This window comes from Harpia harpyja, chromosome Z (assembly GCF_026419915.1).
Source record: "Harpia harpyja isolate bHarHar1 chromosome Z, bHarHar1 primary haplotype, whole genome shotgun sequence".
Taxonomy (NCBI): domain Eukaryota; kingdom Metazoa; phylum Chordata; class Aves; order Accipitriformes; family Accipitridae; genus Harpia; species Harpia harpyja.
The window spans coordinates 114015619-114028946 of record NC_068969.1 but is presented as its reverse complement, the minus strand read 5'-3'; the positions used below and the strand labels follow the sequence as shown (position 1 = coordinate 114028946).

Genomic DNA, 13328 nt, shown 5'->3' with positions numbered 1-13328 from the left:
GTGAGCCTCCGAGGGAGCGCACCCATCTCCAGTACCTGTTCTGTACTTGCAAGGAAGCCACTGGCTCTGCTCAGGGGGGAAAAGAACAGGTATTCGGTTAATTTTCACCTCTAAGTGCCTTTGAAGTGAATGCAAGAGGTGGTACGATAAAATGCTATTTTAGAGCGCGTGCTTGTTAAATATTATGATCAACACAAGTTTTGATTCCCAAATGGGAAGAAGCTTCTGCCTCCCAAACGAGGTAATTTCCAGCAACTCAGCACTTAGGACACACTTCAGGGATTTCATATGTATTTTGGGGTTTTTATTTTCTAACTTTAATTAAAGTTTTAGATTATGATAAATTCGATGGAAAATCACACTCAGCACCAGCTGGTATTTCATGGGAATGGCTGTGCTTTGCCTCCGGGCTGTCGCTGCTACCCAGGCTGCACTGAAACCTTTGCTCCTGATTGTGCCGGTACTTCACATTTTGTTTCTACAGTTGATTTAATAAAAGGAGAGGAGCAAGTTTTGTTTGCCCGACAAAGCTATCTTGGAGGCTTTGCAGAGATTACGCTGTCAAATGTGCTACCCAGGGTAATTTCCAGATAGGGTGCAGGTTTTTCTCCCCTTCTTTCCTCTTTCCCAAACTTCCCCCAGAGTCACCTGCAATTTGTTTGGATTCACCAAGGACATCAGAGCTGGAAAAGAGAGATATCTGCGATGCCGGCTGTCCTCCCACTGAATCGGTGCTGCTCCCTAGCAGGGTCTGGCGGGGGACTAAGGGAAATGATGCCAAAGGGGGGGTAGTTTCACCCCCCCAGGGACGAGGAGCAGAGGGTGAGATGGCTTTAAAGAAAGGCTGTGGATGCTCTGTGAGCAGCACAGCCTGAAACGGCGGCAGAAGGGATCCCCGCTTACGGAGTAAACAGCCGTGGCAGAGAATAAACGCTGCTGAGGACGTTTTCTGCCTGCTTAGTTAATATGCGAAATACCTTGAATGATAATGAATAGCAGTAGTGATGAATTGGGAATACTTTGCATCATCCTTCCCAGGCTCAAAAAGTGCTTTATAAGCATGAATTGAAGCACAGGGTGCTCCTGTGGGATGGAGGGAGGCAGCGTGGCCGCCGACTGACAGGCTGGGGACAATTTGTGGCTGTTTCTGCCAAAGAAACAATTCCTGACGTCGGTGTAGGATGGAGCGACACACAAGCAGTGCCCAGGAGCACAGACCCTGTTGGTGGTGGGAACCCAAACCCACCTCCAGACGGAGAAAAACCCGTCCCTGGTGCATTCCTTGAATGTATTTCCAGTGGGTTCATGTGGGCAACGCTGCTCGTCCCAGGCACAGGCGCGTCCTGGTAAAGGACACCCCGTTAAAGCCATTCCTTGCACCCCAATATATGGGTGATCCCCAACGGCTCAGCGGCTGGTGTGGATGGCAGAGCCTCAAACCACCGAGGGGCACCCGCTTGGGGCTTAATTACTCTTCTTCTGTGGGAAAGGAAGAAGAATAGTAGAATAAAAAGGAAAAAAAAAAACCCAAACCCAACAACAAACGCGGTGCGTTTCAGCGCCTCAAGGGAGGGAAGCGAGGCGGCTCCCTCCCGCTGCCGGCAGGACCCTGCTCGGGGCTGGGGGCAGGAGCCGGGGCGGGGTCCTGGGGAAGCGGTCGAACCGAGGAGGGGAAGGAAAAATATGTATAAAAAAAGGGCTTTTTTAAGAAAAAAAACAACCCTAAAAGCCGACGCAGGCAGTGAGGCAAAGCGCTGCTCCCCTCCGCCCGAGCCCGGCGGGGAGAGGGGCCGTGAGGGCGCTGAGCGGCCGGGGCCGCGGAGCGGGAAACCCGAGCGGAGCCGAACCGAGCCGAGCCCGAGCCCGAGCCGAGCCGAACTGACCCGAACCGAGCCGACCTGAGCCGAGCCCGAGCCGAAGTGGCCCGAACCGAGCCGAGCCCGAGCCGAGCCCGAGCCGAACTGGCCCGAACCGAGCCGAGCCGCCCCATACCTGAGCGGGGCGCGGCGGAGGCGGAGCGGTGCCGCCGCCGCCGCCTCCTCCTCCTCCTCCACCGCTCCCTTCCCTTCCCCGCGCCCCGGCCGGCGGCGGCGGGTGTAAAGGTCGGTCGGTCGGTCGGTCTGTCTGTCCGTCGGTCCGGCGGGCGCCGCTCGCTGCCTACCGGCCCCATGCCCCGCGCCTAAGAGCCGCCCGCCCCGGCCATGTCCACCGCGCAGCTCTACACCAAGGTGAGCGGGGGGGGGGGGGGATGTGTGTGTGTCTTCCTTGTATTTTGGGGGACGGGGGGGTTGTTTCCCAGTCGTGGAGGGGACCCGCAACTTTCCCCGCACCCCCCGGGATGGTGCCCGGGGAGCGGAGGGGACCCCCCCCCGCCCCGTATCCCCTCCCCGGTGGGTACCGGCCGGCTGTGGGAGCCGGGACGGGTCTCCTCGCCCCGTGGGGTGAGCGGCCCCTCCCGGTATTTCACCCGCCCGGGGAGCTGGTTTTGTGGAGGGAAGGGTGAACTTCGTCCGTGGGTCGAGGTTGTGGCGGCGTTGGCCTCGTCCTTCGTGGGGTCCGACACCAGAGCGGCCGAACACGCAGCTAAAACGCGCTCGGCTTCCCCAAATCCTCACAGAATCTTTTTTTTTTTTTTTTTCCCTTCATATTCCTAAAACACCAGGGTGGAGGGAGAGGGAAAAAAAAAAAACCAAAAAACCCCAGCCCTTACAACTGCTGTAACTAACCAAAATGTTCCTAAGGCGCCCGGTTTCCAGAGTCCTTTTCGTTCTGCAACTCCCGAATATAATCCCTCGGCAGGGGTGCGACCAAACGCACCCGCTTCCTCATGGCAAGCAGGGAAGGTAACATGGCTGATGGCCTCGCAGGGTGCTACGCACCGCCGGGCCGGGGTGGCAGCCAGCCGCCCTCCCCGTCGCTTCCTGGAGAGAAACCCAGATTTAAGCCTAAAAAGTGGTGGTTGTGATAACGGGAAGCTCAGGGTGCTGATTTTTAAGCAGAGCCTGGGGTCTAGGCAAGATAGCGCTTTTTTTTTTTCTTCGTTTCGGTATTTTGTGGCTGTGGGATACTCAGGCAGGGTGCAGGGTATTCCCGCTCCTTGGCCAAAGTGGGCTGGGGGTGCACCCCACGCGGTTTGGGGCTTTCTGCCCCCCCTTCCCAGCGAGAGGTTTGTGTCCGGAGGGATATTTCTTTGCTGATTGACTTGGCCTGATGAGAGAGCTCCTCGTGTGCAGCGGGAGATCCACCCGGTACGGAGCGATAACTGATAGGGAGAGAGCCCTCTCCCTGCACTCCGCATCTTCCCGAGGCTAGCCGGGAGTGCTGCGGGCAGCCAGGATCCAGGGAATGTGCTTAGTAAAAGCCATCAATAACACTAGGCAGGGGCTCATCGAGAAAAGTGCTTGGCTTCAGAATGGTTTTTGCTGAAAGACTAAAGTGCCCGCATCATCTACTGTAATAATGAGAATTTTAGTGTTTTAAATTCTTCCTGTGACCATGGTCAGCGTGGAGATGCTGCCAGATTGGCTCCAGCCCTCTCAAGGAACCACTTTTTGTCTCTGTGCCAGTCTCCTGGGCTTAACTTTGCTGCAGATTTCTGCTTCTGTAACTCATTTTGCGGACAGCTTTTATGTAATATTGGGGGTTACCACTTATTTTTTTGGCCGTTGATATCAAACGGATGCAGGACGAAGTGTGAATCTGGCGGCTCCTCCTTTGAACCGTGGGAATTTAAGAAGCCCCGCTGGATTGAGCAGGGCTGTCTGTGAGCGGGCTGACCTCTGTCCTTCTCCGAGCACTTCAAAAGCAAAGCCTCAGGTTTGGAAGACCTTTTTCCCTTGGAAAATCTGAAGGGGAGCACAAGGCAAGCCGTGGCTTAACTGCTCCGATGTGCCTACCACAGCATCTCGTCGGATGAGTGCATGGATGCGATGGCAAGCATCCCTGGGGAGGAGGGAGGCTGGCTGCAAGCACTGTTATCCCTATCTATGGGCTGGTTATAACCACCAGGTTAATTGATTCTTAACTTGATGAGCAGGTAATTAATCTGTATTGTGGTTTTATGCTCAACTGGTTAGATTTATATTCCTGTTCATCTGTTGAATGGGTATAAGATGCCTGCTGGGGCATCGCTTGTGATCCTGTTGCTGTATAGGGACTTTTTAATGAGGCACATGGGAAGTGGTGGGGATTTGGTGACAATCTGCACATGTCATTAACTTTTAATTTATTTTTAATAACAACAGAGATTCTTGATGAGAGCTGGTGTTTCAGCACTGGCCCTTCTGCTGGTGTCCATCTGTCTCGTGGGGACATTTTAGGGACACAGCTGGTGTGGTAGGTGCTGGGGCCACGGATAGTGCCTTGAACCCATATGGGTTGTCTGTGGGGCTGACGTTGCGGTAAAATTTAGGACTGTCCTGCTGGGTGGTCTTCTGCGTGGGGCCCGTGTGCCGGCTCTGGGCTTTGAAGCAGCAGGAAAACATTTCCTGTGACTTTTGAGTATATAAGAAAAAGAGCAAAGGAGGCTTTAAAAAACAGAACAAACCCAGCAGCCTTAGGATGCTGTGAGCCTGATGGGTGCCAGTTGCTGATGGAGGTCCCCAAGATGAAGCAGATGCGTTGCTCTCTAGCCTGCTCTTGGAAAACATTAAGGAAGGCCCTGGCACTCGCTTGCATATCATCTCCGTGTGGATGCGGGCATTTGGCCCTGTGGCCTGTAGCTCCACTGGGCACTTATGGCTCGTATATGGTAGAAGCGTCTGAGAGCGTGGTGGGGAGAAGACAACCTGTTGTGGAGGGCTGCCCTGCCCTGAGCAGTCGGGCATTGATGCCCCCTCTGCGCACGGCTGCCAGAAGATGCTCTTACAGAGTAACTGGGCATGGGGGTGAACAGAGGAAAGGAGCGGGGAAGAGTGGGAGAGCTTCAGTGGCGTGTTGGCGTTCAGGAGATGACTTTCCAAGCGTGGATGTGGGGCCTCCTGGATCACCTTGTCGGCCGGATGGGGATGAGGCTTTTTGAGGGAAGATGCAGAGGGAGGGAAGGTGGACAATCCAGCTTGCTGGAATCAATACGGCTGTCTTGCTAAAAGCCTATCGATCCGATGTGCAGTGTTGCATTAGCACAGCCACAGTGGTACCTGCCTCGGAGTCCTTGCTCCTCCTGCTTGAACTGGGATGAGAGAAACTGCTGGGGAGCTGCTTTGGAGTGGCTAAGTGGGACTTCTTTGGTCCTTCCACCTCTCCTTCCTGCTGGGCTGCAATGGGAGCTGCTGTGTGTTGTGTAGAGAGCCCTTAACTTCCACTTGATGCTTGCTGAAGATCTCCTAGGACCTTGTGGGACATGTAGTATTTTCTTCGTGCTTAAGTTCATGCTTGTTAAGCCGTGCTGATGAATTTGCTGTGTTAGACTCTGCACTGCCCTGAGGAGTGCTTAAACTGGAGAGGAACCCATCCTGGAAACACCAGCAGCTGTGAGTTCCTTGGTGGAGGCCCTCTCCATGTGATGTCTCACCTGTGCCCCTTTAAGAGCAGGGATGACTGGTGTTTAATAGCCCCCATCAAACAAGATAATTAACAGCTGTGCCTAATTATGAGCATGAGAGTAGTTCCAAAAGTGCATCAACCTTCAAGCACGTAGGACTCCACTTGGGTAAATACTTATGGGGAGACCATGACAATACTCTTCCTGCTCCCAATGCAGTAGCTGGGGACTTTGGGATTATCTGGTTGTGGATTTTATTTTGTTGCAGAAGCAAACGGGAATTTAGCGTGACTCGTGTTCCAGTGGAAGAGGAGCTGAATGGTAAAGAGTGCAGACCTGGTTCAGGAGCCGCTGGCACCAGTGCGCGCAAGAGGAATAGAGGAGGTAGTGGCATCAGGGACTCCTGCTTGCAAAAACCTGTTCCAGATGGAGAACTGGTGGAGCTTTGCCGAACCTGTGTATCTCTCAGTTACCCTGTGCAAATGTCTTTCTAAGGCAGCCTGGGGTCTGTCCTGCTCCTGCCATGTCCCCAGGGTTCCTGCTGGAGTGTGGCAGGGGTGGGATGCGCCCAGCTGCAGCGCTGCCCAGTCAAACTGGTTGCAGCTGGGCAGGGGAGTTTCTCAAGCCCTATTTAGCTGAAGCAGGGGGCAAAGGTAGCTCCCTGCATGCAATGCTCTTTCTCCCCAGCCAGAGCCCTCCAAAGAAACCTGTTGCTGATGCAGCTAAACTACAGCCAAGGTAACTGCAGTCCAATCCCTGTAAGCCTGTGCAGATGCCAGCATTACTCTGTAATGAGATAATGGGGATGCTCTGCTCCTCTGAGCTGGGTGCTGGGCAGGATGGAGGGAGGACATGGCCCCTGGAAGATGCTATCTCCAGCAACGGTTTGATTTGCAGAATTAAACTGGAGATTACACTTGTTTGCATGGCTCGCCTTCGTTATTGTAAGGGGAAGCTCTTCATATTACTGAAAGAAATATAATTGCTTTTGCTTCTGGATGTTCTGCTCTCTTAAAGGTACTTCTTAAAATATGTTAATTGTTAATTTAAGCGTAGCCTCTGAACATAATGCAAAACAGTACTTCTGCCAGGCTAGAGAATAAGCTGTGTCTTTCTGCTCCTGGGGTGTTGTGCAGCTCGAGATATGCTCTTCAGGAGGTTTGCAAACTGGACGAGTAAGAAACCAGGGTATTTATTTCTCTTTTTATTTTTTTTCCTTCCATTGTGCAAAGTGACTGTTATTTGCCAAGTATTTTTTAATAGATGATAGAACTTAATGCATTAAAAAGTCCTCTTCTAATGGCTAGTGTTGGGTATAGAAAACTCTCTGGCTTTCAGTTAAAGTTGTTGTATTAAGTAAAGTATCTGGAATGAACTGGTGGTTTCTGACCCTGGGGAGAAGCTTTTCAAAAGTGAATAAATATTGCCAGTGTGATCACACACTGATTGAGTCAATGAATTGGCATAAACCTTCTGGCATAAAACCTTTGTGAAAATGATTTATCTTTCGAGGCTTGGGGAGGATTCATCCTTAGTGGGTGCCTGTGTGCTGGTTTGGGGTTGAGGAGCAGCTGGCAAGGAGAGAGAAGATTTTCTGTGTATTGTGTAGAAAAAATTTCTGGGAATATGTGTGTGGGACAGGGAAAGCTTGGGGTTCAGTCCCAGGCCATCCACAGGCCCTCTGCTGCAGAGCTCCTGAAGTCCTGCCTCTGCCATTTGCAGCTGCTGTTAGGAAAATTAGGTTATACTTGAAGGTTTTGGTGTTGTTTTTTTTTTTTTTCATTCTTTATTTTAGATTGAGAATGTGTCTGGGTCATGCCACAAAGGGCAGGGACAGCTCGCAGGCCACGCTGGGATTTTCATTTAAAGATGGGGCTGTCTTGCTGAAGGAGCTGGATCTGTTGGCATCCCTGGTCTCTTCCCGATCCTGCCTCGTTATTAGCTGCAGTCGTGGAGAGAAAATTCATTGAAATGTAAAATATGATTGCTCCAGCCGGCTCTCTGCAGCTGGGGACCGTGCCAAGGGCACGGCCACCTCCGCAGCAGCTCAGGGACCTCCCTGGCTTCCCTGGGAGGGCACGGAGGAGAGAAAAGCAAAGCCAAACTTGGGGGTTTAAATACCGTTTAGTCTACTGGTTATATGGCCTTGAGTAGATGCAAGGCAGGCGAGAGATGGGTGCTGCTGGCTTTGTGGGCATTTCCTTCCCTTGACAGGCAGAGATGGCCGGAGTTCACCCCATGCTCTCCCAGCACTGTGCGGATGCAGGTCCTGCTGCAGGGCATGCCGTGCCGAGGGCTTTGCACTGCAAAAATAACCGTGTTTTCTTTTCTGTTTGTGCAATTGTTCATCTCAGTTGTGCATTTAGTAGCACCTGTGCTGGGGTTAGATGAGAGCCACTGAGCTAAGGAACACGGAGCTCAGTGCAGGTGCTGGGTCACAGCCCTGGGAATGACTCTGGCAGGGGTTAAAGCAGGAGTAGGAATCAAGCTAATTATGCCCTCTTGCTGGTTGGGATTAATCAACTTGGCTTTTTTAAAAATTATTTTTAAGATTTCCTTCCCTGATACTGTTTTAAGGGTATGAAATTGTGTGGGGGGGTGGAATCCCAATGTACACAAGCCCAAGTTGCAGCAATTGCTGGGTTAACTCCAGGGTGAAACATGGAACCCTGGGGCCAGCAGCGGGTCCGGAGCCTCTGAGGCAGTGCATGGCTTGTGCTGGTCCTGTGGAGTGGAATGGGATGGGATGAGTCGGTCCTACCCTTTTTTACCCTAAGGAAGGAGTTTAACAAAGGGTGTTTGTCACAGGCAGCCTGGCTGCTGAGGAATATATTTACAAGGGAGGATTTTTGCTTTGTTATTCTTCTCCGCTGCCAATAACAAGGTGCAGAAAATAATGACCCTGAATGTGAATGTGTACATTCCTTCTGATGACCAAGAAAGAAGGCTATGTATGTGTCTGTATTTTTGTGTGTGTGTGTATATATCTGTGTGAAACTGATCTCAGTTTGCTGTAGTGCTATGAAGTTCTAGGCACGCTGCACTTTTAATTTACATGCTGATTAGTTTGTAGCTCTGGCCAAAAAAGGAGTAGTGTACCCTTACTGTGATAGTTGTCCAGGAAGGAAACCACAGGAGCAGCTTAACTTCAGGTGGACTTTGGACCTTCTGAGTTAGTCAGCGGTGTAATAAATAGCAGGTAGTGTAGGTGAAGCCCTGAGTTGGGGTTTTTTTGTGGTGTTATTGTCTGCTCTTTGACCCGTTCTGCAAACAGAGGCATTTTGTGGTGGTTAAAGCATGAACTACAATTCAGGTCAGAAAAATGACTGCTTTTATTGTAGCAAGACCCCAAGCTTTGGCAGACACTTGAAAGGTTTGCAAAACATTTTAGCGAGGAATTTGCTATTTAGCAAAACTGAAAAAAAATTCACCGTGAACTTTCTGTGTCTTGAGTTGGTTGTGTAAAGCAATAGCCCTTGTATGCCTCTGGCCCACTGTAAGACACATCTTGTGGGGTTGGGTTTTGGCTTAGCCTGGTCCTCCAGAATTGAGTAGAGACCTGTCCGGAGATGGTGGCAGGGCTGGGGAGGACCAGGGGCTGGTGGGTGATGGGCTTCATGTGGCCTTCCTTGTTTGAATGCTCTTTAATGTAATTGTCATGGTAAGCTCATCAGTTTTACTAATGAGGCTGTTAAGGATTTGGTAGTTCCGCTCTTTGCCTTTCCTGCGGTATCCAGGGGGTTTGGAGAGGAACATCCCCACGGGGAAGAGCTTGCAGCCTCGAAATGTGACCTTTTCTCCAGCTGTGCTCTCCGTTTGTCCTCGCTTTGTCCATGCCCAGTCTTCTCCAGCTGACTGAAACCTGTAAGTCATGGGAATGGTTTAAATGTGTCAAAAGCTGGACTATAGGCCCACAAGAACTATAAGTAACATAGGTCTATAAACCCTTACTATAAAGAATATAAGCCCTTAATGCAGGGTATGGTTCCAAACCCATGACTTGTTGCAGGGTGGTGGGATGGTGGTGCAGCTCCTCCAGCGGCGTGTGCTCCCGACCTGCTGTGCCACCATCCTTCACCACTTTTAACCAAATCCCATTTGATTTTTCAAAAATTTATTTATTTTTCTCCTCTGCAAGCAAGCAGGTTTGGTTTTTCGTGGTTTTTTTTTTTTTGGTGTGGTTTTTTTTTTTTTTTTTTAGTACTGGCTTTTAGTTCCCTGTGCTTGTCTGTATGAAGCCAGCAGTGCTGTTAGGACATTCAGACCCTGCTCTGGCAATTACAGCAGATCACCAACCATACTGTGTAACACATCTTGCTGCCCTCCCCAAATCTCATTAAGGTGCAGGGCAGGCGGTAGGATACTGTGGCCATCTCCTACTTAATGCATGGCCATCACCTCCTCCTTCAGTCCATGTTCCCATATGGGCATTGGTGGTGGTACCAGTGGGGTGGTTTAGTGTTGTCTGGGGGCTCGGAATTGTGCTCCAGGTGTTTGGTGCTAATGTGGCTTGGCTCCTTGATAGATGTGTGATGTGTCTACCTGTCCATCGTGCCTTTTGGATGCTCCTGTTGGCTCTCATCCATCCTTCTGCCCATGAGTCTCCATTTGCCATGTGCTTCCAGCTTAGCTCTTCCTTGAGAACATGTCCTTTCCATGCTTGAGGTTGACCAACCCTTTCAGCTCATGCCCGCTTCCCATCCTGCTGAACCACAGGCAGCCCCGTGGGGCTGGTGGGCTCCGTGAAGGGATAGGTTTCACTTAGTGGCTCCACTGAGGAGTGGAGCCAGCCCTTAAATCCAGCTAATCCACACCTTCACCCTTCCCGTGAGTCATTCCCCAAGCTCCCTTATGATAGTCTCACCGAGGTGTGAGGTGCTGGTAGGATGTGCTAACCACCATTTACAGGGCTATTGGGAGCAGGATGTGTTGCGGATGAATCACGGCCACTACTTATCAAAATGACACCTTGCATCTCGGGGATGCGTCCTGGCGAGTCACTGCTCTTCAAAGAGAAAAGACCCTTAATATATTTAAAGATAGCTTTTAAAAATCATGGGGGATGGTGATGGGAGTGTCCGGTTTCTTCTGAAAGCCTTGCAGAGATGATTTCAGGTGGCTCAGGCAAACCTCCAGCTGCCAAATCCCTGAGCAGGCTGGACATGAGCAGGGAGCTGGGGCTGCCAACATGTGTCTTAGGAAATGAGTGTTGAAAACTGTTTTTTAAAAAAAAAACAAAACCAAAAACAACAAAACCAAAAAACCCCTGATCCCCATGCCTGCTGTGAAGCTGGTACTTGGTGCTACACCCCAAGTGAGCAGAAAGTCAGTGTAAGCATATCTCAAGGCAGCGAGTGCGTGGAGAGATACTGAGATGATGGAAGCTATAATTTTCAATCTAATTAAGCTGAGTAACTCCCTTGTGGATTTATGCCTCTTAATTACTTTGAGCTCTGATAACATGGGTGCTGTGGGTATCGGTGTTCTTTGGGCAGCAAATGTGATGTCCATCTGGGGTGGAGGAGCGGTACCCACCGAGTGCTTTGGGGATGGTGCGGATCTCAGTCCAGGACACTTGATCTCCTAATGGGGTGGGAATGGAGAGCTGGAGGTGGCTTTCATGTGGCAGTACTGGACTACTGTGGTCCCGGACTGGTCCCACATCTCCTGGTAGGACTATGTGTCCTGTTTTGGAGACAAGGTGGAGGTGCAGGAGGGGAAGGTCCTGCTCCAGACCCACATGGACCTCAACGGGAGGTGGATGTATGGATACTGGTGTGACTCTCGTCAGCCTTTCCCATGGCCATGGAGTGCCCATTTCTTGCCTGGCTGATGCCTACCTTCACCACCACGTTCAGTGGTCAGAAATAAAATAACGAAGGAAATGAAAGACCAAGTGCCACTCATCCAGTGCTCAATCAGTGTCTCGTGTTACTGTGCTGTTCATTTGCTTTCTTGTCTCCACCTGGCCTTGTAAGAAATTACTTCTCTGCTGGGATAGACTGTGAACACCTGCACTACCATCTTGTAGTTAATGGTTCCAAGAAGGCATGCTTTGGCTGAAGCAATACCTTTAACACCACTAAAAAGCTCTTCTGGAACCCATGTCTGCATGGGGTGTGAACATCTCACCCGGGGCTGGTGGAGAGCTGCCCTCAGGGGTGTCTGCAGGGACTTACCTACTCTGAATATTGGGGTTTTCTCCCCCAGATTCTGGTGTTGCAGAGATGCAATTTGCTTTTCCTCTGCTGTCTGGCCGTGACAGCTGAAGTGCAGCTGGGGACGCGTTGTTTGTGGCTGGATGGCTTTCAGGGGACTGAGGTCCCTGGGTGAGGGACTCTTGCTTTTGAGCTGAACCTGCCCTTGGCTTGGCTCTCCCGCAGCATGTGTTTTATGGCCCTGAGCGTTATAAAGACCCTGGCCAGAGATAGGAAGGTCATGGCTTGCTTCTGTAGAGCCTACAAGTACCAGGCTTGAAATCTCTTGCTCTGCTTTCCTTCTGCTTGTTTTCTTTTTTCTTTTCCTTTCTAAAGCCTTCGTTTTTGTTTGGACCCTGCCCCAGCAAGGTGATAACTTGTTCCTGCCTGTGCAGAGTGGTGAGATGAATTCTTACACTTTGTCTGTCCTGCCACGGAGGATGGAGGCAGAGCTCTTAAATAAAATACTTCCTTTTGAAAAAAAAAAAAGAACCCAACAACAAAACCCCCCTGAATTCCAGAAAATCTTGATGCTCAAGGTTAAAGGGCTGGTGCTTTTGTGCAACTGGTGGCAGGAACGGCTGTGGATTTCAGCCTTGCAGTGCTGCTGCCACCCCGGTGGTGATTTCTGCCGCCCGGCCCCTCGCCTGCTCGTCGGGAGCTGCTTTGAAGCCTCGTGTGCTCTTGCTGTGCCAAAATAAACTTGGAGTCGAGGTTGTCAGAGCTAATCTTCATCCTTTTGCGCTTCGCCCTTCCCGCTGTTTCGGTGAGTGGTGGCTGTGCTGGTACCTGCTTATTTTGGGGAAATCCCTCCCCAGAGTGGAAGCATGGGGACCATCCCCCTGATGATGCCAGATGGACGCGAGCAGTGCTTCCCAGCTTTGAGAACCCGAAATATCCATTTGCTGAACCCTCAAGGTGGGTTTAAATCGTCTTTAGGAACAAAATTTGCTTGAATTTGTCTTTCAGCACCCGACACTCCATGCTGGAGAAGATGGGATGGCTGAGGCTGCTTCAGGCTGTGCAATTCCTCGCAGTCCCCAAAAAGCATGTTGCAAGCAGGCTTTTCCTCCCCAAACACTGCTGTGCTGGCGTTTGCATCCCAGAGTCCAGCATCAGGCAGAAAACTGGCTGATCCTGCCCAAATGCAGCCTCCCTGGGGCCCCTCTTTTTGTCCAAGGAATGGTGTTGTGCAGAAATCCATATTTTTTAAAATAAGTCTATTCTCAGAAATAGAATATTCTATTTGGCAATGCCAAAAAGTCAGACTCTCCAAGACTTCACTATTTTCTGTCTTTATTTATATTATTTTTATTTCTTTTTTATTTTTTTGACTGAAAGAGGTGCTGTCTCGTGGCAGTCTTTGCTCTAGTACAAAGTTTCAGCACTGGAAGGTCACGTGAATTAAATCAGCAGAATGCAAACCCTGCTGTTACTTACTAAACTTTGCCCGGATCTCATTTAATCACCAACCTGATAAGTGCCTAGGAACTCCAATTCTTTTCCTGCGAGGAGGGAGCTGAGCCCCAGCTCCAGTCTCCGGGGCAGCACTCGTCCTGGCTGAGCATCCTCCCGGCATCCTGGCATCCTTCTACTCCAAAGGATGATATTTTTTAACCCTTTGGATATAAATCATGCCTGAGTGATTA

The 13328-nt window shown here is 50.7% G+C and overlaps 1 protein-coding gene across 4 annotated transcripts in view; it reads left to right on the top strand.

Moving 5' to 3' along the window:
• The first annotated feature begins 2084 nt into the window (after positions 1–2084).
• Positions 2085–13328, top strand: part of MYO5B (myosin VB) — a 153461-nt gene continuing 142217 nt past the window's right edge. For all 4 annotated transcript variants that reach the window (XM_052777815.1, XM_052777812.1, XM_052777813.1 and 1 more), the window contains exon 1: positions 2085–2228. In XM_052777815.1, the coding sequence (XP_052633775.1) occupies positions 2202–2228 (27 nt within the window). In that variant the 5' untranslated portion in view covers positions 2085–2201. The remainder of the gene's footprint in view (positions 2229–13328) is intronic.